Genomic DNA, 26,752 nt, shown 5'->3' with positions numbered 1-26,752 from the left:
ATTTTTTTTAATTTAATAATTTTATATATATGTATATATATACATATTTTCATATATGTTTTTCTTTTTTTTTTGCTTAGTCCCACCAAGTACCCAAAATAAAAAATCTCGTACAATTTAACGGTGACAAAATTTACTATTTTTTTTTATTATTTTCATATTTTTTTTTGTTGTTTCTTTGTTTGTTTCATAAAAATAAAAACACTTACATGCTAATAATGCGTTATAACACTGTTTTTTGTTGTTTTTGTTTTGTTGTTTTTTTTTTTGGGGATTGTTTGTTGTGTGTTGGTGTTTTTTTGAGAAAAAGTATTTACAAAAAAAACAAAAACGAATTTCGCCTCCGAAAGTTTTTGTTTACCTCAAATGCCGAAGGACGAAATTGCATTTTGAGTTTCAGATAGAATAGATTCGATAGATAGGTACAGTCACTGAGTCTGGGATCTGTTGGGGCAGTTGGAGGTGTTGGGGAACTGAGAATAGCTCGAAATTGGATGAGTTTTTTTGTTGTGGAAGATGTAGGCAGGTTCAATGAAACATCTCACTCTACAATACGTGTCGAACAACGTTTTTCACTCAGTTGTTGTTTCGCTTTCGTATTTGGGGGAGGAGCTTGGGGCATGGGCGTGGCTCGCACGAAGTTTCAAGTTTTGACTGTTGTTAAAACCCATACTTCCTTAATTCTTCTTTCATTTCAGTTAATGTTGTTGTTGTTGTTGTTGATGTCGTTAGGTCCGGCTGAGTCAATTAATATCGTCCTTTCCGTCGTTTTTCATTTTTGGCAGCAAAAATTGTGTTTGAATGTTTGTGGAATGTGCTTAGAAAGGCGCACCATAGCTGCCGCTGGGCCTGGACGGAGCACCATACGATCCAGATGGAGGACCACTGGGATAGCCACCGCCGCCGCCGCCGGCCTGCGTGCTCTGCTGTGCGAACTGAGCCACCTGGATGGCCTGACGGACGCCCTCAAGATCGATGCCAACCACACGGCCACCGCCGTTGCCGCCGCCGGGCGCGCCGTAGCTGGTCGATGGTGGGCCATAGCTGGTTGATGGTCCACTTGGGTAGCCACCACCACCACCGCCGCCGCCGCCGCCACCACCGCCGCCCAATTTGCTCTCCTCGTTCAACAGAATCTGACGCACCTGCTCCAGCAGCTGTGGATCAACATTCTGTCCCTCGGATGTCTGGAAGCCTCCGCTGACGGCCTGGAATCCACCGCCACCACCGCCGCCACCGCCGAACGAGGAGCCACCACCAAAGCCGCCGCCGAAGCCACCGCCGCCTCCACCGCCACCACCGCGTGGATAATTGTAGCCCGATGGCGGCTCAGCTGCGGCCAGAGCAGCGAGCGCAAACACTAAGAACTGTAGGCGAGGAAGAATTGGGTAATCCAACGGCTATCCACATCGTATAATCCACTTGACTACTTACCACTGAGAAGGAGTTCATAGCGATTGAGTTTTGAGTGGTGTATGTGTGTGTGTGTGGGGGAGAAAAGTAAAATTAAATTATAAGGTAAATTTAGTTGCTTTCGAGTGGGGAGCCAGCGACTGAATGCCAAACAAATGCCATGCAGGCCCTCTTTATACTACGTCGCTTCTCTATGCTCAGCGACCCGCTCGTTCCCTCGCTCAGCGCCAACCGAGTTGGTTTCATCGGCTGCGTCGAACCAAACATCATTATCGGCAACTTCTTCGTCTACTGCATGAGCGCCAGCTCAACGATGGACACTAACGAAAACACACAACACACACATTGAGTGTGGTCGTTGTTGTTGTTGTCTGTACCTTCATCTTCAGCGAACAACTTGTTTTTGGCGGACGACCTGCGGCCAACTCCAGCTTCAGCTGCTCAGCAGCGCCTCTTGTTTCCCACCATAAAAAAAAATTATAAAAAAATCACAGCAACAACAAAATAGTTAAAAAATCGAAAGACCAAAAACCGAAATGTCGCTAACAATTTCAGTTGTCTGTACTTGCATTTGAAATTTCTTCGGCACTTTTCTCTAATCACGTTTTTTTCCCGCTTGGACATCACCAACGACATCGCCATCGACGTCTCTCCTGACCAGGAAGTCGTTTTGCCAGCCATTGATTATCAAAAGTAAACACTCATCAGCCGTCTTTAAGGTATCTCCATTTCTAATATATATAAAGATATATATGTACATCAGCATTACTATTTATTTAAGTAGTCTGTCATGTAAATAGTATCAACAATGGGGCGCCACAATTTGCACCTTGTGCACGATTACGAAAGAGTTTGTCTGCGAAAATGCCATATAATTTTCATGTAGAGCACTAGGGCGAATCACAGGCAGACAGACGGACGGACACACGCCAGACATATAATCAACTCGACTCGATTTCCCAAGGAATTACGTTAAAGTTGAACATTTTTTAAGTTCACATGGGCAATAGGGCATTGAAAGAACTGAGTCGTTCGTTTTTGGGTAAAAGTTGTAGTTGTACAGTTAAAAAGAAGACCAAAAAGTTAATGATATGGTATATATATGTATGCACACACAAATGCACATATACGTGTGTTTATGTTTTTTTTTTTTCTTTTAGGTGTTCGTAATTCGAACAAATGTTTCACTTCACGTTCGCACTCTCAATTCGCTTTACGTCTGATATTTTTTATTATACTCGTTTGCCGGGTGGAACGGGAGTATACGGGTTTCAGGCAGTGCTGGTTTGCTTACTAAATTTAATGGGATTTTGACTGGCATTCTTTCCAACAATAATGTGGTTATGCTTTCTATATATACATATACATATATAAATTAGTCTTAGTCTAGTCTTTATATATGTATATTTAATAATTTATATAGGGTTTAATGAAGATGATTGTGTATGGTGTGTAAATAAATATAGGGTATGTGTTATAGGGTAAGTATTGGTAAGTATTAAGTATTGCTAGTCTCTTTTATATCAAAATATCTATATTTTCATATATGATATTTATAGTAAAAAATAGATCAATCTGTCGGATCTATGAACGAGTATCACATAGTCGTGAACAGTCCATAACAACATTCTCGTTTCTTATGCATTGGGTCTTCCCTGGCGCGCTTCAAAATGATATAACGCAGGTGTAAAGAGAGGGGGCGAGAGTGGGAGGAGGAGCAGGCAGCTCAGATAATGAGTCATTGTTGTAAATATGTGCACGAGATTTGAAAAGTACCAGCAGCAACAAAGGCTGCTCAAAATTCTGTCAGGGAAGGAATGGCCGATAAGTAGGCGTATACGTAATATTTTTGATTATTGTCTCTCGCCTGCGTATATTATGTCAACATCAACCGCTTTGTAGAGAGGGCACTCGAGACGCCTTAAGCCGAAAGTAAGAAAGACAACAAAAATAAGAGATGAAAAAAAGAAATAATAAAATTAAAAGAAATATGGAGCAAAAGCAGTTGAAAATGTAACCGAATCCCAATCAAAGTGCCAAGTGGCAGTAAATTGTGGTAAATGAGGTTTATTCACTTCGTACATCTCTCGGCTAACTTTCGCAAAGTGCAGCGGGTTCGGGAGGCAGCTTGGCTTTTCGGTTTAGGGTTTATGTTTGGGAAACCTTCACGCTTCAAAGTGAAGGACTTTTGGCAACTGCGTGCGCCGTTGCGTGGCGGTGGCGGCAATGACAACAGCGGCACGACTCCGACCCCCAGACCCTCAGACCGGCAGACCTCTTTCAATTTGGTGGCAACAAAAAGACAAGAAGATGAAAGTCAACACTTAACACTCTCAACAGCAGCGGGGGCAGCGGCAGCACCAGCTCAGCTTAGCTCAGCTCAGCTCGGCTCGAGCTCGAGCTCAAGCTCGAGTTTGAGTTGGAGTTCGACTTCAATGACAATGCGCTAAATAATTATTTTTTATATATATTTTTTTTCTCTCGTTTCTCGTCTGTCTTAAATTATTTTTATCAGCATGCGGAGTTGTTGTGGCTTCAGCTGCTGCCGCTGCTGCTTCCACTGTCACTTTGGGTTTTAATTTGGTTTATTGTGCTTTTGTCTTGAGATGCCTTGTGAAGGTCTCTCTCTTAACTCATTTCGTAATTGTCTGCATTTTTTTCACTCGCACTTTCAGTCAATTGCAAGTTGTTGATGTATTTTGGAAAGAGGACTCAACGTGTGGCGATGTTTTTCTGCCTGCGGTGTCACCCTAAATTACAGGTCTGATCACACCATATGATCCGTTTGACATTGAAGTGAATCTGCATATGTATATAATTTCTTATTTCCTCTTTGCATTTACTTTGGTAATTTTTAAAGGGTGCCTTTCTGGTCGAATCTTTTTTAACTCCTACTTTCATTTAAGTGCAGGCTGTAATTGGAGTGCTACGGCAAGGCGATTCCATGCGTGGCGATGTTTCCCTGTTTGAGGTGTCATTCTTAATTACTATGTAGGTTGGCCACACTAGAGGATCGCTCCGGCATTGAAGCGAACCAGCTTCTCTTTAACTTTTTTATGGTTTGTTTGGCTGCCGCTTTTGTGCGTTTTTTTATGGTTTGCTTTGTTTTCAAAGGTATATTTTTTTGCAACTCAAATGAAACGCTTTATTGCATGCAACAATATGTTTATGTACATGCGGTTGTGTGTATCTGGCCAAATCCATCATTAACACGTCCACTAGGTCAGCGTAGCCGAAGCCGACGCGACGTCGCCGTTGCATGACTTACATTTGGTACAATTTTTGCTTTTTGTTTTCTCAGCTTAATAACGGCCTAAGTAGATGTTCAATATCAGTGCAAAGCTGTGCGTGTGTGTGTTTGAGTGCGTTGGTAATTGTTATGACACTTTAATTAGGCCAAATAGCAGCTGGAAAATACACAAAAATAGCAACAAAGTTGGCAAATGGACTGCAGACGCGCTGAAATTATTAAATCGTTGTTCGTCTTTGCCAATTGATGGATAATTCGATAAGGCTTTTGTTGCAAAACATATTCAGCTGTTAAGAGACATATGTATATGTATGTGTATGCTCATATGCATGCATAAGTATATGTCTATTCAGAGCAATGCACTCATCAGCAAATGGGAACAGTTAGTGCCAAACTTTAAATTGCTATTTACACGGCTCAAAGGAAAAAACACAAAAGTGGCAATGAAATAATATTTTTGCTTCATCGCCAAGGTTTGGGTAAACAAAATAGTTGCTCTTTCCTATAATCAAAATTCTTCCAACGTATATTTTGCTGCAGTTATAAATAAGAAGGAAACCAATTGGTGATGCGCGGCCAGCTTTGTCTACACAATGTGACCAATCTGTCGTAAAAAAATACTCGCAAAGCATCAATATATCAAATATACATAGGCATTGCCTTAATAAAGAAATATAATTCATACAGATTAATTGCCCTCTTTGGATAATGAGTAATTATTCGAAGTGATGGCATTGTAGTCCTATGTCTTCAGTAGATTATCTTCTTTTAATTTAATGACTGTTGCAACTTGAGCAGCGCATCGTTATCGAAGTTGTGCAGCTGTGTGGAGGCTTCTCGAAGTCTATGATGTATAAGGAGAAACCAATTTTTTTAATGCCTCTAAACTGGCGAATCATGTGTGTAAAAACTGAATATTCAAGCGTATAAATGACAGAGAGGAAAGAAAAACCAGTGACAAATGCCGAGAATATCGCAAGATGTAATTGCCGCTGATGAAGATGAATGGGCTAAAAAGTGCATCCACAAAGTAAATACAGTTTCAGCTACATGCATATGTATGTGTGAATGTATATGTAGCTGGCTAACAGTTACATAAGGCGCCAACGCAGAAGAGCCCCCGAGCTGTTGTAGGCAAGACAGTCAGTGGCAGTAGCAACAACCTCGACGTCTTCTTTCGTTTCCTCAAAAAGACAAAACAAGTTTTATTTGTCCGAACCGTGCTCCTAGCTTTTATGTAAGTCAAGCGTGGAGACCGATACAATCCGCGACAGTCGCAGCCACGGCAACAGCAACAGCAGCTAAAGACAACGGCTGCCGGAATGCAGGCAGATGAGTTGTCCATGCAACCAGAAAATGTAAGCAGCAGTAGCAGTGGACGGGGGAGCGAGCGGGCGGGCTAGGCTAAGCAAGTGAAATTGCATATGCAATGCGAATTGAAGCTAAACAAAAATATAAAAGATGCTGTGCAAAGCAAACGTGCATAGAAATGCTGAAATTGTTTGGGAAATTGCTGCGACACGTTTTGCCTTGTCTGAATTGGCTGGAACCGGGCTTCGGCTTGGGTAACGACAACTGGAGTTGCCAAGTTGGCCTGGTGGCATCTCTGCTAGTTCTGCGCACAAACTTTAGCCTTTGGGTGTCTAGCATTTGATCAGCTTATGCAAAGATGCCAGCTGCGCCTCAACGGCGGGACTTGCATTTACGCAATGCGATTGCAGTCAAACTAGGCTTCATAGCCATATGGTCAGTGCAGATTCTCAAGGCGGCAGACGGAAAGTAAAAGTTACTTCGGGCAGCGGGCAGGTGAATCACAAGTCACTAATTGTTTGCCAATGCGGACACCCTGCTGGGTAGCCAGCGTGAATGTTGCTGCAGCATCTTAATAGTAGTATGGATTTACATAGCGTTAATTATGACTGAATTTGGACAGCTCAGCGGCTAATCATGGTCAGCGAAACATGAGATAAGCCTCAATTAGCTTCATGCTTTTTCACGCTTTCTGACCAAAACTTTAATTATAAGTTAGTTCATAAAGGGCCAAAACCGATTTCAGCAAATGTAATAAAACTATAAGCCTTTAGTTAACTTTTAAGCAATATTTTTGTCTACAATCGGAAATACCTGTTAAAATTGTTAATCGGTTTTCAAATTAACGTATAAAATGATTGTCAGCTCTGCATACTTTTAGGCCTTGTCATTATGACATGGTGGGTACGCAATTCAAAATATAATTATTTTAATGTTTGATATGAAATCAGTTTGCCAATTTACATGTTAACAAAGTAACCTAGCCTTTTTATTTATTAGCAAAAACCTTAAACTTTTGAAAAAGCCCAAACCATATTCAAACTTTTCCTTGCGAGAGTAGGTCACACTTTTCTTAGCAACAGCTGATTATAAGCAAACGTGTGAATGGTCAGACGCCATTACGTTACGTGCTGACGAGTCGTGTACGTGTACAATAAAAACAGGAGAAAAAAGGAAAATATATGTGAGGTACAGAGAGAGAACAGTCAAAATTAACTGTGTCGATGTCGAACGATAAAACATAAAACAGCAAATAAACAAGAAATAACGAAGCAGCTAGCGTTCACCAAAAAAGACCAGCAAAACAATCAACATTAACATCTTTCTTGAGTCAATCAGCCAATTGGCTGGCTTTGCAACCAACTGCATCAACATGCAGCTTCTAATTTCAAGTGTTTGCATGGCGCTGACCAGCGCCGTAATTGGCAACGCCTACTACCAGAAGCAGCAGTTCTATCCTGCCGTTGTCTATATTACCAAATCCAATGCATCCATGGCGGTAAGCAGCAAACTCTTCATGAAATAAAATTTTTTATACATATTTACATACACATATATAATATATATTGATGTATTTAAAAATATACCTACCTACATATATTATTAAAGCGAATTCCGATTACAGGTAATCTACATACAATTTTTTGTGATAGTCTTTATGTTCGGCAAACTCTTGCGCAAGGTAAAACAAATTTGTTGATATCGGTTTAGTTAGACATTGAAATCATGCTGCTTTATTGCAGATATTCCTAGGCACGTTGCGTGCTGCCGAATTTGAGCATCTGCTCGAACGCTTTTGGTATGCATTGACAGAAACATGTTTGGCATTTACTGTGTTCCGCGACGACTTCAATCCCCGATTTGTGGCACTTTTTACAGTGCTCCTCTTTCTCAAATCATTCCATTGGCTCGCCGAGGAACGCGTTGATTTTGTAAGTGCACGTGCGATTCGTGTTTATGTATTTATTTATTAATGTTGTGCTTGCGCTTTGCAGATGGAGCGCTCCCCAGTACTGGGCTGGCTGTTCCACATACGCGTCGGCAGTCTGCTAACCATGCTGGGCATCCTTGATTATGTACTCCTAATGCACGCCTACAACTCAACGCTTGTGCGTGGTCCGACGGTGCAGTTAGTGTTTGGCTTCGAGTATGCCATTCTGTTGACAGTTATCGCCAGCACGGCCATCAAATATGTGCTCCATGCTGCAGAGATGCGCACCGACACGCCCTGGGAGAATAAAGCCGTATTTCTATTGTATACGGAACTAGTGATTGGATTAATCAAGGTGGTGCTCTACTTGCTCTTCGTCGTTATCATGGCTAAGATTTATGCACTACCCATGTTCGTGTTCCGCCCAATGTTCTTTACCATACGCAATTTCCGCAAGGCTCTCAACGACGTCATTATGTCCCGACGTGCGATTCGTAACATGAACACATTGTATCCAGACGCCACTCCCGAGGAGCTGCGTCAGTCGGACAATATTTGCATCATTTGTCGCGAAGACATGGTTAATCACTCCAAGAAGCTACCGTGCGGTCACATCTTCCATACGACCTGCCTGCGCTCCTGGTTCCAACGCCAGCAGACTTGCCCCACTTGTCGACTCAATATACTCCGTACACCAACAATCAATTCTACGGTAATTCCCCGGGCTGCTGAAGAGCCGGCAAATGCAGCTGCAGCAGGGGCAGCTCCTGCTGGTGTCCAACCTGCAGCTGGCGCCGATGGGACCGTAATTAACCCAGCAGCAGCAGGAGCACCAGATGCAGGTCAACCACATCCAAACGGGCCAGCGATTCGCAATCCAGCAGTACCAAATTTTGCAGATATTTTAGCCGAAGCAAGTGAGTAGCCGATCAATCTGTTTAAGCTTTGCACACATTTTTCTAACCTATTGTGTCCCCTACATAGATAACCTAAGAAATGAAATGTCAAATCGAGCTGGCATACCGCCACCTCCTATGATTTCGCCGTTTATGATGCAGCCGCCATTTGGATACTTTGGGCCTCCGTTAGTACCGCCGCCACCAATGCCGCAGGATCTCAACACGTTCAGCGAGGATGAACTGCGCGCTATGGAAGGCAATCTACGCACGCATATTGAGGAGCGCATCAAGGTAAGTTAATGAACTACATGAAGTATAGTCAGTTAACTGTATATCACTTAAACGATTTGTAGATGCTTCGCAATATTTCGATAATGGTGGATTCGGCAAATATTTTAATGCAACAATATCAAGGGATAATTGCGCGACTGCCTCCGCCTATGCAAGTAGTGCCACCAAACCCCGATGCAACAGCAGTAGCAGCTCCAGCACCATCAGGAGCAGCAGGAGCAGCAGCAGCAGATCCAGTATCGGCATCAGCACCAGTTTGTGATAAACCGAGCACATCAAGAGCCGCAACAACAGAGGCTAAGCCGCACGAGGGGCAGGTGAACAGCGTTGCTATAAGTAGCCCTGTGGCAAATGCCTCAGAAAAAGTTACTATTGAAGATTTGGGCGCTGAGGAGGATCTCAACCCGTCCACTGATGCCGGCTCTGTCGATGTGGATAGCGAGGACAGCTCCGAGCTGAGCGAGCTGCGTAAGCGGCGCTTGAAGTTCCTGGAGGAGCGCAACAAGTCGCCAACAGCTACTAGCGACAAATCAGATTAGAATTTGAACTGAAAATAATCAGCAGCATCAGCATCAGCAGCGCCACAGCCTTTAACGCCCACCTTGCTCTCACACGTGCATCTAGCAACTCGATGTGTATTCTATGAATGGATATTGATTTTAGCTTATTCTACATTAACCCCTTATCTTTCCGAAATTTCTTCGACTTTGTTGTGTTGACATGGGTTTAAAAAAGGAAAAATGGAATGCTTACATACACACACACACACACATAACAAATGCACATACAGAACACAGACTCACATACGTCATATACACATAATGGTATCTGTGTGGAAGGGGCTATGATAAAGCGGGGCGTGCAAATTCAATATATATGAATATATATATTGTGTAAAAAAATAGAAAAAAAAAACAACTAATTTAGAAAAGGGGAAACTGATGATTTATAATTAATAATTATTATATGTGTATAATTAATGTGAAATATAACTAAAACGAAAAGACGACATGAATTATTGATGGTTTAAATGTACATATGAACTCATTACAAATAGTTTAAACATACTAATTACACATAGATAACAACTGTGGAACGTCTTGTGCTCGTCGTGTGGAAGATTTGCATTTGCACGTTTCCGGATCAAATACGCGACTCCATTTCCCGAAACTCGCCGGGATCAGTAAAGTGAACTGTCATTATATAGAACATGGATGGAAACGGCACGAGACAGAGCAAAGCATAATGATAATTCAGCGAGCAGATGCCAAAGGCAAGCAGCAGCCAGTGTACAGCTGAAATAGAGTATTGTTGAATATTCTATAAATTCAACTAAGTAGAATTGTCTTACTAATTATTACAGCATTCTTCACATCCCATACAGATGATAGAAGTAACGCCTTCTGTGTTTGATCCAGCTTTAAGGAGTAGTGTATAGCGTTGGCTACCATGGACATAGCTATGCTTAAATAGGGAAACGAATAATCTGCAAGAAAGACGGCTATGAGTACAATTTACAGAGAGTTGTTACATTGGCTTATTTACAAATAAGTCCACAACAGGTGCCATGAATTAGTGTCAGCAATGGCATAAAGTAGAGAGCTGAATAAATAGGCGCCTTGCTTCGGACATCGAACGTTGAGCTGACAATGGGTCGGATGAGAAACATATTCAGCAAACACAAGAAATAATACACCAACACAATTGTTTGTCTGTACACAAATAGAAAAGAAGAGTGGGTGACAATGCGTGTGCTTATAAATTTGCATCTATACTACATACAAAGGATAGACAGCCTCTTGTGTGCAATGATACGTGGTCTCATAGTTGGGATTGGGATTGTAGAACAGTGTGTACCAGTCCGTGAGCTTGCGCACCTCGCACGCATACAAACTCAGCTCCCACATTGGCTCCATGAACAGGATAGCCATTAGCGCGGAGAGTGCCACCTCGACAAACGCGCTGGCCGTTAGGATTAGCTGTTTGCGTGAAAATTTGCGATCTTTGGCATCCATGTCGATAAAAAAACAGTGCATCATGAAGGGTAGCATTGACATGAAGCATAGATAAAGCCACGAGTAGGAAGTCAATTCGTCTCGACAGGGCGTACAAGCGAAGCTCGCATTTACCTGTAACAAGCGAGTAAATCAAAATAACAATAACGTAAACATAAATAAAGCTAACTTACCCGTGTTCCTCGAGGGCAAACACCGCAATTGCTCCAAGTTCCATTTTCTTGCAGCGACTTACCACAATATAGGCCGGGACAACGATCTAAATTATTGTACATCTTTACACCAAATACTATCTATTATTGTTTTCTTTTTTTGTCGGTTGGGAGTAATGTTTTTTTTTTCTTCTCACCAAACACTAACATAGTTTAATGTGGCCACCCAAGAACTTTAACATTAGCAGAAATGTTATTTACAGCCCAGTTTTCGATTTTGGGACATAAATAAAATATTTTCACATATTTTATTTATGTGTCCATTTAGAATCCCACTACCAATGGCTCATTAATAACCAAAATGGTGCAGATGTCATTGAGTTTTTTTTTATAAAATCATCCAATTCAACTCGAGATGTAACTTTTCTGTCAACCGGCTTCAAATAACCGTTTTCAAAGACAAAATTTACTGCGTAAACATCGAACAGCTGTCGTAAACGATTTTATATCGATTTGTCGTCATATCTAAATTAAGTGTTGGGAAGGACTGTGGTCATAGTTATATATGAAATTATTGTAATGCAATTAATTAGCGATTTAGAAAATCAGCTGTAGATAGATTGCTTTACACCAATTTTTTGGTTGACTATCAAAGATTTAGATCTTGCAATTTAGTATGTGGCGGTCGACCGATAATGGACAGGGATGCAAGGTGTTTTTGTGCGGTCGATGTTTAATTTAGGCAGGTTCACATTCGGCCGGCTACTGTAATATATCGGCCGTCTACACAAGAAAATAATAATTAACTCTAAAATAAGTGTAGGAAATAGGAAAGTAAACTTAAGCAATTAATATAAATTAGGCAATACGCCAGAAAGTAACACAAATACAAACATCAACAATTGCAAAAATTGGCCATCACCAACAGGGACGCCATTTTGGCTATCGGCCGGCTGATTTGTAAAGCTTAGGAGAGCCAGCCAGCAAAATTTGCAAAAAAGTACATAAATAGTTTTTAACATTTTGTGCAGCAATTATGAAATTCTAGCAGTCAAGCTTTAAGCAAGTCTGAGTGCAAGTATCGTGGCAAATCAGTGCGACAGTGTAAATTAATGCGTATATTAAGGAAAACGCACAGTGTTTTTAGGGCGGATGCACAAAATGGTGAGTTGTGCAAAAGCAAAACGATTTCGTGACTACATTTGTGTGCGTGTGTGTGGATACGCGAATATAAGTGTGTGTGTTAGATGTGAAAAATGTAGGAAAACGTCCTGCAATTCGGATTGAAACAGGCAAATATAATATCAGATTTCCATAAAACATAAAAAAAATGAGCAATCAACGCCCCCGTCATTATGATAAGACATATTTGAACGGGCTCGACATTTGTTCGTCGTGTGCTGCACTTGTGCGGGTCTATGCCCTCCCCCAGCCCCAGCTCGCCAATCTGTGCTGCATTGCCATTGTGGAAATTTGCATGCATGAATGTATATTTATGTATATACATACACATATGTACATATGTATGCAGTGTTGACAACGATAATTCGTCGCTCAAATGCTAAGTTTGCATGTCAGTTGTCAAATTATTCAAATAAAAGTTTTGAACTTCGAAAAAGGAAGAAGAAGCACAACTAGGAGCAGGCGAGAAAGAAAAAAAATTGGAGGCGAGTTCCGTCGCCTTTGGTAGTAAAATAAGTGGTTGCTCTTCAAGTATTTGTTCTTATGGCCCCGGCGCTTGTGCCGGATGGGGGTTTCGTGTACCCGTTCCACGGACACCCAACGTCCAAGGCAGTGATGTAATTTTTGGGAAAAGCAAAAATCTTCTTTGTTTGGCTACAAAAAAAAAAAAAAAAAAAAAAAAAAACAAATAAATAAATATAAGCAGGAAAAGAACAACGTAAAACGGCAACAACAACATTAAATTAAATTCACACTGTCGCCGTGATGTGTGTGTGTGTGGTATGTAAGTGTGTGCGGGAGAGTGTTTGTTGTGCGTGTGTATATGTGAGAGTGCTCATATGCTCGCACATATTTGGCCAGTGTTCGGCTCCCCATGCCGCTGTTCGCCTGGCCCACGTCTATTAAATAATATTGATTTTTCATATTCCAACTCACTCTCAACACACGCTCATGTCACATTCTGCGCTCGCTCTTTTCGTTCATTGCGTGCGCCTGTGTGTGTGTTTGCATGTGTATGTGTTCATATAGGTGCAAGTGTGTTTTTTTGGTCTCCTTTGTGCGTTCGTATTCATTTTGCTATTTCTTCTTTTTCTCTTACTTCGTTGCAGTTTATAGATTTTCGCAATTGTGTCCGTTGAGCAGAAATATGTAAACTAAATGCAGCGCGCCGCAAACAGCCGCAGTGCATGCAAAAATAATAATAACAACAATAGGAATAACACCAACAATAATAATAACAACAACAGTGAGAACAATTTCTTATTGGGACAATAATAATAAGAAGAAGAAGATACAAACGGAAGCCAAGAAGAAACTTATCTAAAAAGGTTTACATACGTCGTCAAACCAAAAAAAAAAAAAAAAAAAAAACAGGAGGAGGCAACACAGACGCCGACGCTGACGCCGACGCCGACCAACAGTGCCTATGTACATTGGTTACAAACATTGTTCATTCATTTGATTACTTACCCCCAAACCAAACCCATAAACAATAATAAGGAGTAACGGTGTTAACAGAAGTGTGCCCGTCTCAGTCTCTCCGGAACCAGGACTGCCATAGTCATAGTCAATAGTCAAAGCCAAAGCCGCCCAGCGTAGACTTCTGTAGAATTACGATACGATACACACACAGTACACACCTACACCAGCTCCAACACACACACACACAGACCGATTGACACACACTTAAGCTCTCACTCACACCTGATAAGCAGCCAACATAATAGAACGAACGACGACGGCGCTTAGCATTTGTGACGTTGGTGCAGCCACAGGGCGCAGAAATGACATTCGATACGCGCCGGCAGGGCACAGGAACTGGCCAAGCCACGACCAACAACAGCAGCAGCAGCACCACTTCAATAACCAACACCAACACAACTACCACCACCAACAGCACCACCGCCACCACGGGCGTAACGAGCACAGCTCAAGACGCTGGCTCTGTTACGGGCACAGGCACTGGAACGGGAACGGGAACGGGCACAACATCGGTCACAACATCGAACATGTCCAGCACCGGTGGCGATGCCAACAATAGCAATACGAGTAGTCAGGATGCGAACCAACTGACGGATGTACCAACAGCAGCAGCAGCAGGTGTTAACGCTGTGGAGAGCGCCGCCTCAGCAATGTGAGTATTCATTAATTAGCCATTTGTTATGTCTGGCAATATAATTTTAACTGCGTAGTTAACGCGGCTAAAATATTCGCATTTCGTATGCAAAGAAGAAACAGTTTTTCCCTAGTGGAAAATTTATTTTTGCATACCTTGTTCCCGGTGCTGAGAGTAAAAGTATTTTGCAATAATTACGGAATTAAAATTTAGGTTGAGTGCTAATTTAAAAGAAAAAGTAAATGCATTTGCATTTAGTCTTAGATTGACGTCTATAATAAAGAGAACGCGTCCTAAGTATAGTCTCCCCAAAATAATATTTAGTTAAGTTTTTTTGTTTAGTTCATTCCTTATACGCATTCTTTACAATTTGCCATAAATTGATTTGATATTTGTCAATGAATATTGACCAGGTGCTCAGCTGTTCAGCTGCCCTTTGCTACCTATTTGTCTCATTAGAGCAAAGCTATTCAAATCACGAGTTTCGAGGCGTATTTTGTGTGTGCGTGCCTGTTTTAGCTATGTTTATATATGTGTGCGTCGGCCGAGATGGGCAATCTAAATAATAAACACGAAAGGCGACGATAATAACAAAACAAAGAAAAATTATCGCTTATCTACTTACGGGGCCAGGCAATGACTCACACGTTTCCCTCCCCCTCTCCGATAATGGACGCCACAAATAGAATCAAAATTGGATTTAAAGTTAATTCTTATATTTTATATTATGTGTGTAGGTCGCCGGAAAAGCTGATAGCGTCATTTCCAACCGCCAAGCTGCGCTCCCTGACACAAAAGATTTCCAATCCGCGATGGGTGGTGCCCGTGCTGCCCGAACAGGAGCTGGAAGTTCTTCTAAATGCCGCTATCGAACTGGCCCAGGCTGGTAAGCAATCAGTCAATCCTCGTCTAATTGTGCATTCACATCATGTTTTTCCTTTCTGCTTGTTCTTCAGGTGTGGATCATGACTGTGAGCCGTGCGTTGAGTTTTATCGCAATGGCTTGACCACATCCTTTGCTAAGATCCTAACCGACGAGGCGGTCAATTCGTGGAAATATAACATACATCACTGCATTTTGGTGTCGTGTGGCAAGCTGTTGCATTTAATTGCGATACACATGCAGCGCGATAACCCCTATCTCTTGGATTTGCTGGCCATTGTTTTCGATCCGGAAAATAAGTTCAACACGTTCAATGCGGCACGCCAGCCGGAATGCTTTGCGGCACCCGACTGCATTTGGGGAGTCCTAGACAGTAATAAGATGTATGCGAAACCACCGCCAGAGCCGAAGAACCCTCGTGGTTGGCTAGTCGATCTCATAAATCGCTTTGGGCAGTTGGGCGGATTCGATAATCTGCTCGAGCGCTTCAACAGCGGCCTGGAATTGCTAAAACGCAATCAGAACTCAAAGGGGGCAGTAAAGAGCATCGCGTCTAATGAGAGCATGGGCGCGGACGGAGCCGGACAGGACAATCGACTGACGCTGTCGTTGATACACAGCCTGCTACGACCATTCGGCCAATGCTACGAGCTGCTGACGCCGGCAACCATTGCCAAGTACTTTATGCCCACTTGGAATGTGGTGCTGGATCTGCTTGATAGTTTCACCGATGATGAGTTGAAGCGCGAAGTCAAGCCGGAGGGACGTAATGACTATATTAACGGCATTGTGAAATCGGCGCGGTCCCTAGCCAGCCGATTGACGGGCCAAGAGGAGCTGATACGTGATCTAGAGATGTTTCGCCTTAAAATGATATTGCGCCTGCTGCAGGTGTCCAGCTTTAATGGCAAGATGAATGCCCTGAATGAGATCAATAAGGTACTCTCCTCGGTGGCATATTACTCGCATCGTTCTCAGCCGCTACCTCATTGTTTGCCCGAGGACGAGATGGATTGGCTGACAGCAGAGCGCATGGCTCAATGGATCAAGTCGTCCGATGTGCTCGGCATTGTGCTCAAGGACTCGCTGCATCAGCCTCAGTATGTGGAAAAGCTGGAGAAGATCATACGTTTTCTAATTAAAGAGCAGGCACTGACGCTTGACGACCTGGACGCCGTATGGCGAGCACAGGCTGGCAAACACGAAGCTATTGTTAAGAACATGCACGATTTGTTGGCCAAGCTAGCTTGGGACTTTACGCCGGAACAACTGGACCATCTGTTCGAAGCGTTCCAGGTGAGTGCGACGTAGTACAGGAGTATAATTTATATCCTTATGTTCTATTGACCTCTTTCAGGCCAGCATGACGACCGCCAATAAGCGTCAACGGGAGCGTTTGCTGGAGCTAATCAGGCGTTTGGCCGAAGACGATAAGAACGGCGTGATGGCACAGAAAGTGCTGAAGCTCTTCTGGACACTGGCACATAGTCAAGAGGTGCCGCCTGAGGTGCTTGATCAGGCGTTGGGTGCGCACGTTAAGATACTCGATTACAGCTGCTCCCAGGAGCGAGATGCTCAAAAGACAATTTGGCTAGATAAGTGCGTGGGCGAACTGAAGTCTGGTGATTCGTGGGTGTTGCCCGCTTTGCGTCTCATTCGGGACATATGTTGCTTATACGACACCACGCCCAATCATGCGCCACGCACTCAAACGGGTACCAATCGGCTGCAGGTGATAGAGCGTTTGCAGAACGATTATTCGCTTGTTATCCTGGTCACGAACAGTTTGACTGCGTATATGGAAAAGGTACGCGCTATGGTCAATGAGAACCCCAGTCTGGATCCAGCCACCATTATGGTAGACGGTCGATTTCCCCATCATGCTCAGATAGCCGAGCGTCTGGAGTTTCTGAAGTTCTTGCTGAAGGATGGCCAGCTTTGGCTTTGTGCTGATCAGGTGTGTATTTTCATTCCTTTCCACATCGATTGCTTATTGGCTTATATAGAAATCATTGCTCTTTCCGCCACAGGCAAAGCAAATCTGGCACTGTCTGGCTGTGAACGCCGTCTTTCCGTCTGATCGCGAGGAATGTTTCCGCTGGTTCGGTAAACTAATGGGCGAAGAGCCAGATCTTGATCCTGGCATTAACAAGGACTTTTTTGAGAATAATATACTCCAATTGGATCCGCAACTGCTGACGGAAAGTGGCATTAAGTGCTTTGAGCGCTTTTTTAAAGCTGTCAATTCTAAGGAGGACAAACTGAAAGCCATACATCGAGGCTACATACTCGACAATGAGGATCTCATTGGCAAGGATTATCTTTGGCGCGTGATAACCACCGGGGGCGAGGAGATTGCCAACAAGGCCATTGATCTACTGAAGGAAGTTTCGACAGCTCTGGGACCGCGGCTGCAGGAACACATTACCCAGTTCCACGAGATGTTCATTGGCGAGTGCTGTTCGCGTTTACGCACGCACTACAGCAACATTCTCATACTAGGCAAGACGATGCTGGAGGATGCTGATAATCAGGACTCCAACAATGATAATTCGAAGGACACTAAAATGCGATTTATCGAGGCGGAGAAGATGTGCCGTATCATCAAGGTGCTGCAAGAGTATATTAAAGAATGCGATCGCTCCTTCAGCGGCGATCGGATCCATCTGCCCCTCAGTCGCGTCACGCGCGGCAAGAATACTAGTCTCTACATACGTTTCCAAACGCCTGGACGACCCATTGATGACATTGAGATCGTTACGCATAGCAACGAGACAATGGCGGCATTCAAGCGGAACCTGCTGAAGCGCATCAAAGGCAACTCCACATCCAATACCAACATAAAAGTGGACCTCTTCTATACGAACGGCGAGCCAATCGAAGTCTCGGATGAGATCAATCCACTGTACCAGTATACCATTCGCGACAAAATGATATTGACGGCTAAGCTAACGCCGGTGGGCATTGGCCTGGCCAGCAGTCCTGACTCCTCCAGCGATTCTAGCACCGGTTCACCGCCAAGGCCTTGTCCGGATATGCAGCGCGTCGAATCCGAGAGCACGCTGCCCGGCGTGATTATATCCCAGCACTATCAGTACACTGAGTTCTTTTTAAAGCTCTATCAATTGGGCAGTGACTTGGAGCACGGCCGGCTGCGTGATAGCGCCAAGGTGCTGTTGCATCTGTTGCCCTGTGATCGTCATACAATGCGCATGCTGCAGCTCATGTGCCGTGTCCCAAAGTCGCCCGCCGGCGATGGCCCCAAAGAGGAGGATGCCCTGTCCAGTAGTGGACAAGCACCTAGCGATACGGTTCGTTGATACCTACCTACGAAAGCATTTTATAATATTAAATTTGATCCATTATTTTTCAGCTAAATGCCGAGGACTGCACACCAGAGCAGATGTTCCTGCATCCGGCACCAGCCCAGGTGCTATACAATCTGAGTGTTCTTCATGGACTATTGATACCCGCGCTAGATCCGCTGGGCGAGTCAGCGCTACAGGTGCAGTCCGCCTGGATGCATTCGGGGTGTGCTCATTTCGTGTTGGAGCTGCTCACCAAGAACAACTTTTTGCCCAGTGCCGATATGCACACAAAGCGAGCCTCCTTCCAGTGTGTGCTACGTCTGGCCAAACTGTTTCTATACATAGTGGGTAGCGTACTGTCCCGCGTGGGCGATGAACCAATGATCTGTGACTATGACAATGGCGCTCGATCCCAGGTGGACATACTGAAGCAGAACTTTTCGACGATGCCCAACAATGCGCAAGGCACGCTCCGCGCAATCTCGGCGAAACTGGCAGAGATATTGGCCACTGAGATGCTGTCGGCAAGTCACGAAGGCGAACGTTGTCGTGCACTGTTTAGCTCTACGTTGCAATGGTCCTGTCCAGATATAACCACAATTAAGGCTGTGGTGCAGCTGGCCTGGGCTTCGTCGTGCGGTAATCTGCAAGCTCTAGGCAGCACCAACGATTTCGAGGATGATGCCATCATACCCGATGGCCAGGACTTTAGCATGTGCAAGGAAGCGCTCGAGGTATTAACGATCTCTTTTATACTCAATCCCAGCGCCAACGAGGCGTTGAGCAACGATGCCAATTGGCCCAAATTCATTACCTCAATTGTGCTGAAGAATCCTCTGCGTCATGTTCGTCAAGTGGCATCTGAGCAGCTGTTCCTGGCCTCTACCTACTGTGCCGGCGATCGTCGTCCGTTTGTCTACATGGTCAATCTGCTTGTGAGCGCACTGAAAACGTTGGTGCCCCAATACGAGGCCACCTGCGCGGAGTTCTTCTCGGTCCTATGTCGCACGCTCTCCTATGGCTGCATCTATAATTGGCCACTGCAGATTGGAGAGGGCCTGCTGGGCGATGAGATCAAGTGGCTACGTAAGATACGCGAAAACGTCAAGGTTTCTGGTGATACACAGGTGCACGAAGAGCTCCTCGAAGGCCATCTCTGCTTGGCCAAAGAGCTAATGTTCTTTCTGATGCCTGACTCGAAGGCGCAGCTGAACGAGCTGATACACGAGCTCATAGATGACTTTTTGTTTACGGCATCGCGCGAGTATCTGCATTTACGCAAGCACGGCAGCCTGCGCTTGGATACGGTGCCACCACCAGTGTGCCGCAGTCCGCACACAATTGCTGCTGCTTGTGATCTTCTCATTGCTTTGTGCCAGCTCTGTGTTCCTAATATGAAGCTACTCACCAATACACTCATTGATTTCGTCTGCACGGGTAAGCCTGCTGAGCATGGAGTGGAAGCTGAGTTAACTTATCTCATTAATATTATTTATTTTACTTCAGATACCGATCCACTGCGCGAATGGGACTATCTGCCGCCCGTTGGAGCTCGGCCAGTTAAAGGTTTCTGTGGCTTAAAGAACGCTGGTGCCACTTGTTATATGAACTCAGTGCTGCAACAGCTTTACATGGTGCCAGCTGTGCGCGTGGGCATCCTTAAGGCACACGGCGCCGCTACCAATGACAACGAAGACTTTAGCGGTGATTCCGATCTGACTAGTGGCAGTGGCCTGGGCTCATCATTTTTTGGGCCTTCGGGAATACCCTCGATCTCGTCGTCATCCGTAACTGCAGCCATGGGTTCCGATGATAGCAGTGATGTGCGAAAGAACTACCATGTGATCATATTGAAGCATGTCCAGGCCATTTTCGCTCACCTGGGCCACAGTGCATTGCAGTTTTATGTGCCTCGCGGTCTTTGGACACACTTTAAGTAAGTAGAGAAGTGTTTAAACGATATTGAATATATGGATTAACCAAACGATCCACGGCAGATTGCAAGGCGAGCCGGTGAACCTTCGCGAGCAACAGGATGCTGTTGAGTTCTTCATGTCGCTGTTCGAGAGCCTCGATGAGGGACTGAAGGCACTCGGCTACACGCAGCTAATGAATGCAACATTGGGTGGCTCGTTTAGCGATCAGAAGATTTGCCAAGAGTGTCCACATCGCTACTCCAAAGAGGAACCATTTAGCGTATTTAGTGTTGATATTAGGAATCATAGCTCATTAACTGAATCTCTGGAGCAGTATGTGAAGGGAGAGCTGCTCGAGGGAGCTGATGCATACCATTGTGATAAATGTGATAAAAAAGTGAGTCAATCAACTTAACATTATTATTCCCACATAACATATACAATATGTATATATATATATATATATATACATATATTTTAATCCTTTCAGGTAGTTACCATTAAGCGGCTATGTGTCAAGAAGCTGCCGCCCGTGTTAGCCATACAATTGAAGCGCTTTGAATACGACTACGAGCGCGTTTGCGCAATTAAATTTAATGATTATTTTGAATTTCCGCGTATACTCGATATGGAGCCCTACACAGGTAAGATCATCCAAAACTTTCTAAAATGTGTAAATATTTCAATAAGGTGCTTCTATTTCACACAGTTTCTGGCCTAGCTAAGCTAGAGGGCGAAGTTGTGGAAGTAGGTGATAATTGTCAAACAAGTGTTGAAACAACAAAGTACGAACTGACGGGCATTGTGGTGCACAGCGGGCAGGCATCCGGTGGCCATTACTTCAGCTACATAGTATCCAAGTAAGTTGCAACAAAATAATATCCGTAGCATCCTTAATTAAATCGCATTCCTGCAGAAATCCAGCGAACGGCAAGAGCCAGTGGTACAAGTTTGATGATGGAGAGGTAACTGAATGCAAAATGCACGAGGATGAGGAAATGAAAGTGCAATGCTTTGGCGGCGACTACTTGGGCGAGATCTACGATAACAATCTGAAACGCATGCAATATCGCCGTCAAAAGCGCTGGTGGAATGCCTACATGCTCTTCTACACGCGCTGCGATCAGAATCCCACAAACTTTGAGCCGAGTGTGGAGCAGCTGTCGCTGACAGAGAGCCGCAATGGGGTCCTGCCACTGCCGAAGCCGATTGAACGTAGTGTCAGGTGGGTCCACTTGCTAAATATTTTTACAAGCAATCATAACCAGTGCCGTTATTCCATTTCAGACATCAAAATATTCGTTTCCTGCATTCACGCAGCATTTTCTCGGTGGAGTTTTTTAATTTTATTAAAAAGCTAGTCAGCTGCAGTATTCCTTCAACGCGCAGCGATAAAATTGTAAGTGTCAGATCATCGAATCATTATTCATCATCATTATTCAATATTAACAATTTCATCATATTCATTCAGACACCTGCTGCTGAGGAACTGTCTCTGCTTGGCGTGCAGTTAGCATCACAATTTCTGTTCCACACTGGGTTTCGCACCAAGAAATCGCTGCGTGGCCCCGTCATCGAATGGTGAGTGATGGAAGATGGATAACCATATTATATTATATATTCATGAAATCTTCTCTTTCAGGTATGACACCCTGTCACATCACATACGTTCCTCGTCATTGGTGCGCAAGTGGTTCGCAAATCATGCGCTCCTCTCGCCACCATCGCGCCTGGGCGAGTATATATTGATGGCACCCTCGCCGGAGGTACGCACCGTGTTCGTTAAACTGGTTGTGTTCTTTTGCCACTTTGCTATAAACGATGAGCCGCTGGTTGGATATGAGGGAAGCAATCTCTGCGAGCAGGTTCTTATTAGTGTGCTACGTCTGCTCAAGTCCGAGGCTGCTGATTATGGCAAGCATTTACCGCACTACTTCAGTCTATTCAGCATGTACGTGGGTCTGGGCACGCGAGAAAAGCAACAGTTACTTAAGGTAATTACCAAACGCTCAGATTACATTGAAATTCTTTGGCTTAGCGAGTGATTTGTTTTTCGTTTCTTTTAGCTAAATGTGCCCGTGCAGTTTATGCAGGTGGCGATGGACGATGGATCTGGACCGTCGATTAAATATCAGTATCCGGAATTCAGCAAGCTGCATCAAGTTGTGTCCCATTTGGTGCGCTGTAGTGATGTTAGCGAAAAGTGTCAGAGCTCCAATCAAAATGCGCGACCTCTGCCCAATCCTTATAAGGATCCTAATATTTCCCAAGAGGATTTAACGCCACTGTCCAGTGAGTGTATGGACATTCTCTTCAATCGGACCGGGTAAACCAATTGGCCAATTGGCAGCTGTTGAATTGCAATAGACATTAATCGTGTTTTATTACAGCTATATCAAAAAGGTTATTGAGGATACAAATGTGGGCGAAGAGGGCTTAAAGCTGCTCCAGTATTGCAGCTGGGAAAATCCGCATTTCTCGCGTGCCGTACTCACTGAGCTGCTGTGGCAGTGTGGCTTCGCTTATTGCCATGATATGCGCCATCACACAGACTTGCTGCTGAACATTTTGTTGATCGAGGACTCTTGGCAGCACCATCGCATACACAATGCACTGAACGGCGTGGCCGAGGAACGTGAAGGGCTTTTAGAGACGATACAACGGGCTAAGACACACTATCAGAAGCGCGCCTATCAGATAATCAAATGCCTAACGCAGCTGTTCCACAAATCGCCAATTGCGCTCCAAATGTTAAACACCAATCCTACTATTAGCCGCCATTGGAGTATTGCTGTTGAATGGCTTCAGGATGAGCTGGAGCGCCAGCGCGGAATCGGCTGCCAGTATAACTCGTACTCATGGTCTCCGCCGGCACAGAGCAATGACAACACAACTGGCTATATGCTAGAGCGTTCACAATCGGCAAAGAACACCTGGTCTATGGCCTACGAACTGTGCCCGGAGGAGGTGAGCGAGAAAGCTACCACGGTGCCTATACGCAAATCGATTCACAAAAAGATTCAATACTAATTAAGACTCTTTTTAATAGCAGGATCAGGAGGAGAACAACGAATCCGATTTGGAGTCGAATGATGACAACAAGCAGGAGCAACAGGCGTCACAAGCACAGCAACCGCCCGTCGCAGATGGAAATGTTGGTAATGAGCAACAGCAGCCTGACAACAAATCTGCAAACTATCCCCAATTAACAACAATCCCAACAATTGGCGGATGGCCCGGTCCCGCTCCGAGCTCAACACCGACAACAGCACTCGCCCCCAACTCCTCGGCGGCCGTCGATGTTAATGGCATACCGCGTTTGTCGCGTCAACTGTTCAGCGCCTACACTTCAATGGGTGTGGGCTCCTCTGTTGCTCCGACTGTCGGTGGCGGTGGTGGCAGCGGCAGCGGCGCTAACAGTGAAACCGAGAGCAGTGCCCAAGAATCGAGCAACACTGACTCTACCATAAATGGCCTCACTAACAGTGTGGAGCATCTGAAAATGTCAATGGAAAAGGTAACTAAGTAACAGGACAGTGCGGCTCTTTGAGCTGCAACTGTTACTGAAGTAGTCCACCTGGTGCAGGTCTTCCACCTTGCCACACAAAATATATATTTCTATGTATATATAAATATATATACTATAGCATACCAAGCTACACTACACTCCACAACATGGTAACTTTGTTCTAATTCTTTCTCTGTTTCAAATTATCCAATGTACCTTCTTTCGATATTTCGCTGTTTCGTTTTGTTGTCCTTTTCCCTTCTACCTTCTTGTTAAACTGTGTGCAGGCAAGCCGAAATCGTGTCAACCGAGGAGGTAAATTACCACCGGCAGCGGAGCTGCTAATGCCCCCACTGCAACAACTACAATTACAGCAGCAGCAGCAACAACAGAAACAGCAACAGCAACAACAGTCGCATCAACAAAAACATCAACTACAGCTACAACTACAACCAAAACAACAACAGCAACTGCAGCAACAACAACAGCAGCAACAACAACAACAACAGCAACAACAACAACGTGGTGATATTAGCAACAGTTCCACCAGCCGCTTAATTTGATTTGCGCCAAGTTAGTTAGAGTTGTTCATTTAATTCTCTGATCCGACCCACATGTGTGTTATTGTTATTGTTTAAACTTTTTGTTGTTCATCGAAAAAGCCAAAAGTACTTCATATCGAGCTTCTACTATAGACACGTCTGTCATTCCCATTGCGCCGTCACATGACTTTTCTGGCTGTTTTCTTTTTCTTTACTTTTTAAGCTGTTGCTTTCTTGACATAGGCACACACACACACACACCAGACGCACACCCACACACCCTGTATATACATGTTAATTCATCCTTCCATTTTGCGCACTTGTTTTTTTCTGCTTAATTGATGTGCTGACGCCAAAAGCATCCACAAAGTGTTTCAAGCGTCTCGTTTACATATTTATTTCCCCGCCAACTATTTCTTCTTTGCATTTATAACTAACATGCAATTGTTTATTTCACAGCAGTCGGCACACAGGAGAGAGCGAAGAAGGCCATTGAAAAAAAAGAATGTATTTGGAAATGTGGAGGACTGCGAGGAACTAACAGCAACAGAGGCAACCACTACGCCAACGCCCGCAACAGCAACAACAGCGTCTAGCGAAGTTGTAACCACGGCAACAACAGTTGCAGATAGCACAACTGCAGCAACAACAGCAGCAGCAACGGCCTGTGAGACAACACCACTAATACCAATAACAGACACAACGGCAACTGTATTAACCACACCGACAGACACAACAACAGCAACAACAACCACTACAACGACACCGACACCAACACCAACAACAACGGGAGCGGCTGAACTCAATACAATAATGGAGAAGAACTTAATTTAAAGTACATAGGAAACGAAACGAATAGTTTTTCAATATAAATTATTTATCGCAACAATAATAATAATAACAATTAACACTAATAACAATAATAATAATTATAATAATAATAATAATAATTAATACAATTATAAACAATACAATACTAAACAATTTGTGAGCATCCATCAATTGACATTGTGAATTGTGTGGTGGTTTCACAGTGGGGCAGACCGTTGTAAAAAAAAAGAAAAGAAAACTAAACAAAACAAATTAAATCAGAAACAAAAAATAGAAAACTAACACACAGATACAACTAAAACGAGACTTAAACGCTAGTAGTTATTAACAAATGAAACATAGGCAAAAACAAGAACAAGAATACGAAAAGCGATATTTAGCCGAAGTCAGATACGAATGAAGTGCATGAATAGTAAACGTTAAGCAAGGGTATGTACCAACAAAGGTGTTTAAATAGTTATTGTACTTTACTTTACCTAAACAAATTGCATAAATGCGTACGCATTAATACACTCACACATACATATATACCTAAAAACACTCACGCATACACACACTATGATGGTTTAAGTTGCACGTTAATAGTACGAGAAAATTGTATTTATATATAGTATATATAAATGATGTATTACGCATTGAAAGCGAGCAATCTACAGATTAACTGAATCAAATAAAACCAACTAAAATGAAACAAATGCATACATACATACAAACATACATACATACTTAGGAAAGAAAAACAAAATATAATTAATTCGGCTGGATTGTCATAACGGCTGCGTAAATATTTCAATTAAGGCAAGCAAAACCAAATTGCATCTTCAGTACTCATCAAGCCACAAGTGTCGCGACAAGCGTTTCAAACCCAAATTCAATATTCAAACTGAAAATTGAATGCGAAATCAAAACGAAAGCAAATTACAGTATATAGCGCCCGAGTTGATACACAAACGTGGACTAAGAGATAAAGGGGAAAATATTTAAAAAAAAAAAAAAAAAAAAAGGAGTGCGTAAAGTAAACTTGATTATGTTTATACTAAGTATATATAAATATATTTTTAATTATTTAGTGTTTTTTGTATTAAGTGAAATTTGTTAAACATTTATTAAATTATTATGTTTTAAGTTGCAAAATAAACGCGAATGTAAGCAAACAATGCTTCAATTACTTTTCTCATACTCTTCTCTTGTTTCACGAGCCACAT

At 43.5% G+C, this 26,752-nt stretch overlaps 4 protein-coding genes across 9 annotated transcripts; 2 read left to right on the top strand and 2 right to left on the bottom strand.

Annotated features, from left to right (window-relative positions):
• Positions 1 to 716: 716 nt before the first annotated feature.
• LOC6575177 (putative glycine-rich cell wall structural protein 1) lies at positions 717 to 1,568 on the bottom strand. The gene is made up of 2 exons (XM_002001157.4): positions 1,435 to 1,568; positions 717 to 1,367 (listed from the first exon to the last, which is right to left on the bottom strand). The coding sequence occupies exons 1-2, from the start codon at positions 1,450 to 1,452 to the stop codon at positions 819 to 821; spliced, it is 567 nt and encodes a 188-aa protein (XP_002001193.1). The 5' UTR covers positions 1,453 to 1,568; the 3' UTR covers positions 717 to 818.
• A 5,442-nt stretch (positions 1,569 to 7,010) lies between these two features.
• LOC6575176 (E3 ubiquitin-protein ligase HRD1) lies at positions 7,011 to 10,109 on the top strand. Its single transcript, XM_002001156.4, has 6 exons — positions 7,011 to 7,472; positions 7,599 to 7,655; positions 7,717 to 7,905; positions 7,969 to 8,821; positions 8,889 to 9,094; positions 9,157 to 10,109. Exons 1-6 carry the CDS (start codon positions 7,347 to 7,349, stop codon positions 9,631 to 9,633), a joined length of 1,908 nt encoding a protein of 635 aa, XP_002001192.1. The 5' UTR covers positions 7,011 to 7,346; the 3' UTR covers positions 9,634 to 10,109.
• Positions 10,017 to 11,531, bottom strand: LOC6575175 (JNK1/MAPK8-associated membrane protein). The gene is made up of 5 exons (XM_002001155.4): positions 11,283 to 11,531; positions 10,877 to 11,223; positions 10,640 to 10,806; positions 10,446 to 10,580; positions 10,017 to 10,389 (listed from the first exon to the last, which is right to left on the bottom strand). The coding sequence occupies exons 1-5, from the start codon at positions 11,382 to 11,384 to the stop codon at positions 10,238 to 10,240; spliced, it is 903 nt and encodes a 300-aa protein (XP_002001191.3). The 5' UTR covers positions 11,385 to 11,531; the 3' UTR covers positions 10,017 to 10,237.
• A 444-nt stretch (positions 11,532 to 11,975) lies between these two features.
• Positions 11,976 to 26,715, top strand: LOC6575174 (probable ubiquitin carboxyl-terminal hydrolase FAF). Of its 6 annotated transcripts, none has more exons than XM_044007978.1 (19): positions 11,976 to 12,425; positions 13,553 to 14,577; positions 15,297 to 15,445; positions 15,516 to 16,738; positions 16,800 to 17,399; positions 17,449 to 18,753; positions 18,816 to 20,187; positions 20,257 to 20,686; positions 20,748 to 21,063; positions 21,157 to 21,310; positions 21,376 to 21,526; positions 21,583 to 21,891; positions 21,954 to 22,065; positions 22,138 to 22,247; positions 22,309 to 22,660; positions 22,733 to 22,992; positions 23,057 to 23,633; positions 23,719 to 24,183; positions 25,176 to 26,715. In XM_044007978.1, exons 2-19 carry the CDS (start codon positions 14,228 to 14,230, stop codon positions 25,548 to 25,550), a joined length of 8,610 nt encoding a protein of 2,869 aa, XP_043863913.1. In that variant the 5' UTR covers positions 11,976 to 12,425; positions 13,553 to 14,227; the 3' UTR covers positions 25,551 to 26,715. The 6 variants fall into 6 exon arrangements, with proteins under 6 accessions (XP_043863913.1, XP_032585811.1, XP_032585805.1 ...); XM_032729920.2 differs by having other exon boundaries at positions 23,716 to 24,183; XM_032729914.2 differs by having other exon boundaries at positions 23,057 to 23,654.
• The last annotated feature ends 37 nt before the right edge of the window (positions 26,716 to 26,752 follow it).

The sequence above is a fragment of the Drosophila mojavensis genome, unplaced genomic scaffold (assembly GCF_018153725.1).
Source record: "Drosophila mojavensis isolate 15081-1352.22 unplaced genomic scaffold, ASM1815372v1 contig_231, whole genome shotgun sequence".
Lineage (NCBI taxonomy): Eukaryota > Metazoa > Arthropoda > Insecta > Diptera > Drosophilidae > Drosophila > Drosophila mojavensis.
Note: the sequence above shows the minus strand (reverse complement) of the source record. Positions and strands in the feature narration are given on the sequence as shown.

Bases quoted from the DNA above. Each gene is read 5' to 3' on its own strand.
- LOC6575176 (XM_002001156.4), top strand. From the start codon at position 7,347: ATGCAGCTTCTAATTTCAAGTGTTTGCATGGCGCTGACCAGCGCCGTA. The intron at 7,656-7,716 runs GTAAAACAAATT...GCTTTATTGCAG, and splicing joins TCGGCAAACTCTTGCGCAAG to ATATTCCTAGGCACGTTGCG. The intron at 9,095-9,156 runs GTAAGTTAATGA...AACGATTTGTAG, and splicing joins ATATTGAGGAGCGCATCAAG to ATGCTTCGCAATATTTCGAT.
- LOC6575175 (XM_002001155.4), bottom strand. From the start codon at position 11,384: ATGTACAATAATTTAGATCGTTGTCCCGGCCTATATTGTGGTAAGTCG. The intron at 11,224-11,282 runs GTAAGTTAGCTT...CGCTTGTTACAG, and splicing joins TTTGCCCTCGAGGAACACGG to GTAAATGCGAGCTTCGCTTG. The intron at 10,390-10,445 runs GTAAGACAATTC...ACTCTATTTCAG, and splicing joins GAAGAATGCTGTAATAATTA to CTGTACACTGGCTGCTGCTT.
- LOC6575174 (XM_032729912.2), top strand. From the start codon at position 14,228: ATGACATTCGATACGCGCCGGCAGGGCACAGGAACTGGCCAAGCCACG. The intron at 14,578-15,296 runs GTGAGTATTCAT...TTATGTGTGTAG, and splicing joins GAGAGCGCCGCCTCAGCAAT to GTCGCCGGAAAAGCTGATAG. The intron at 20,188-20,256 runs GTAAGCCTGCTG...ATTTTACTTCAG, and splicing joins CATTGATTTCGTCTGCACGG to ATACCGATCCACTGCGCGAA.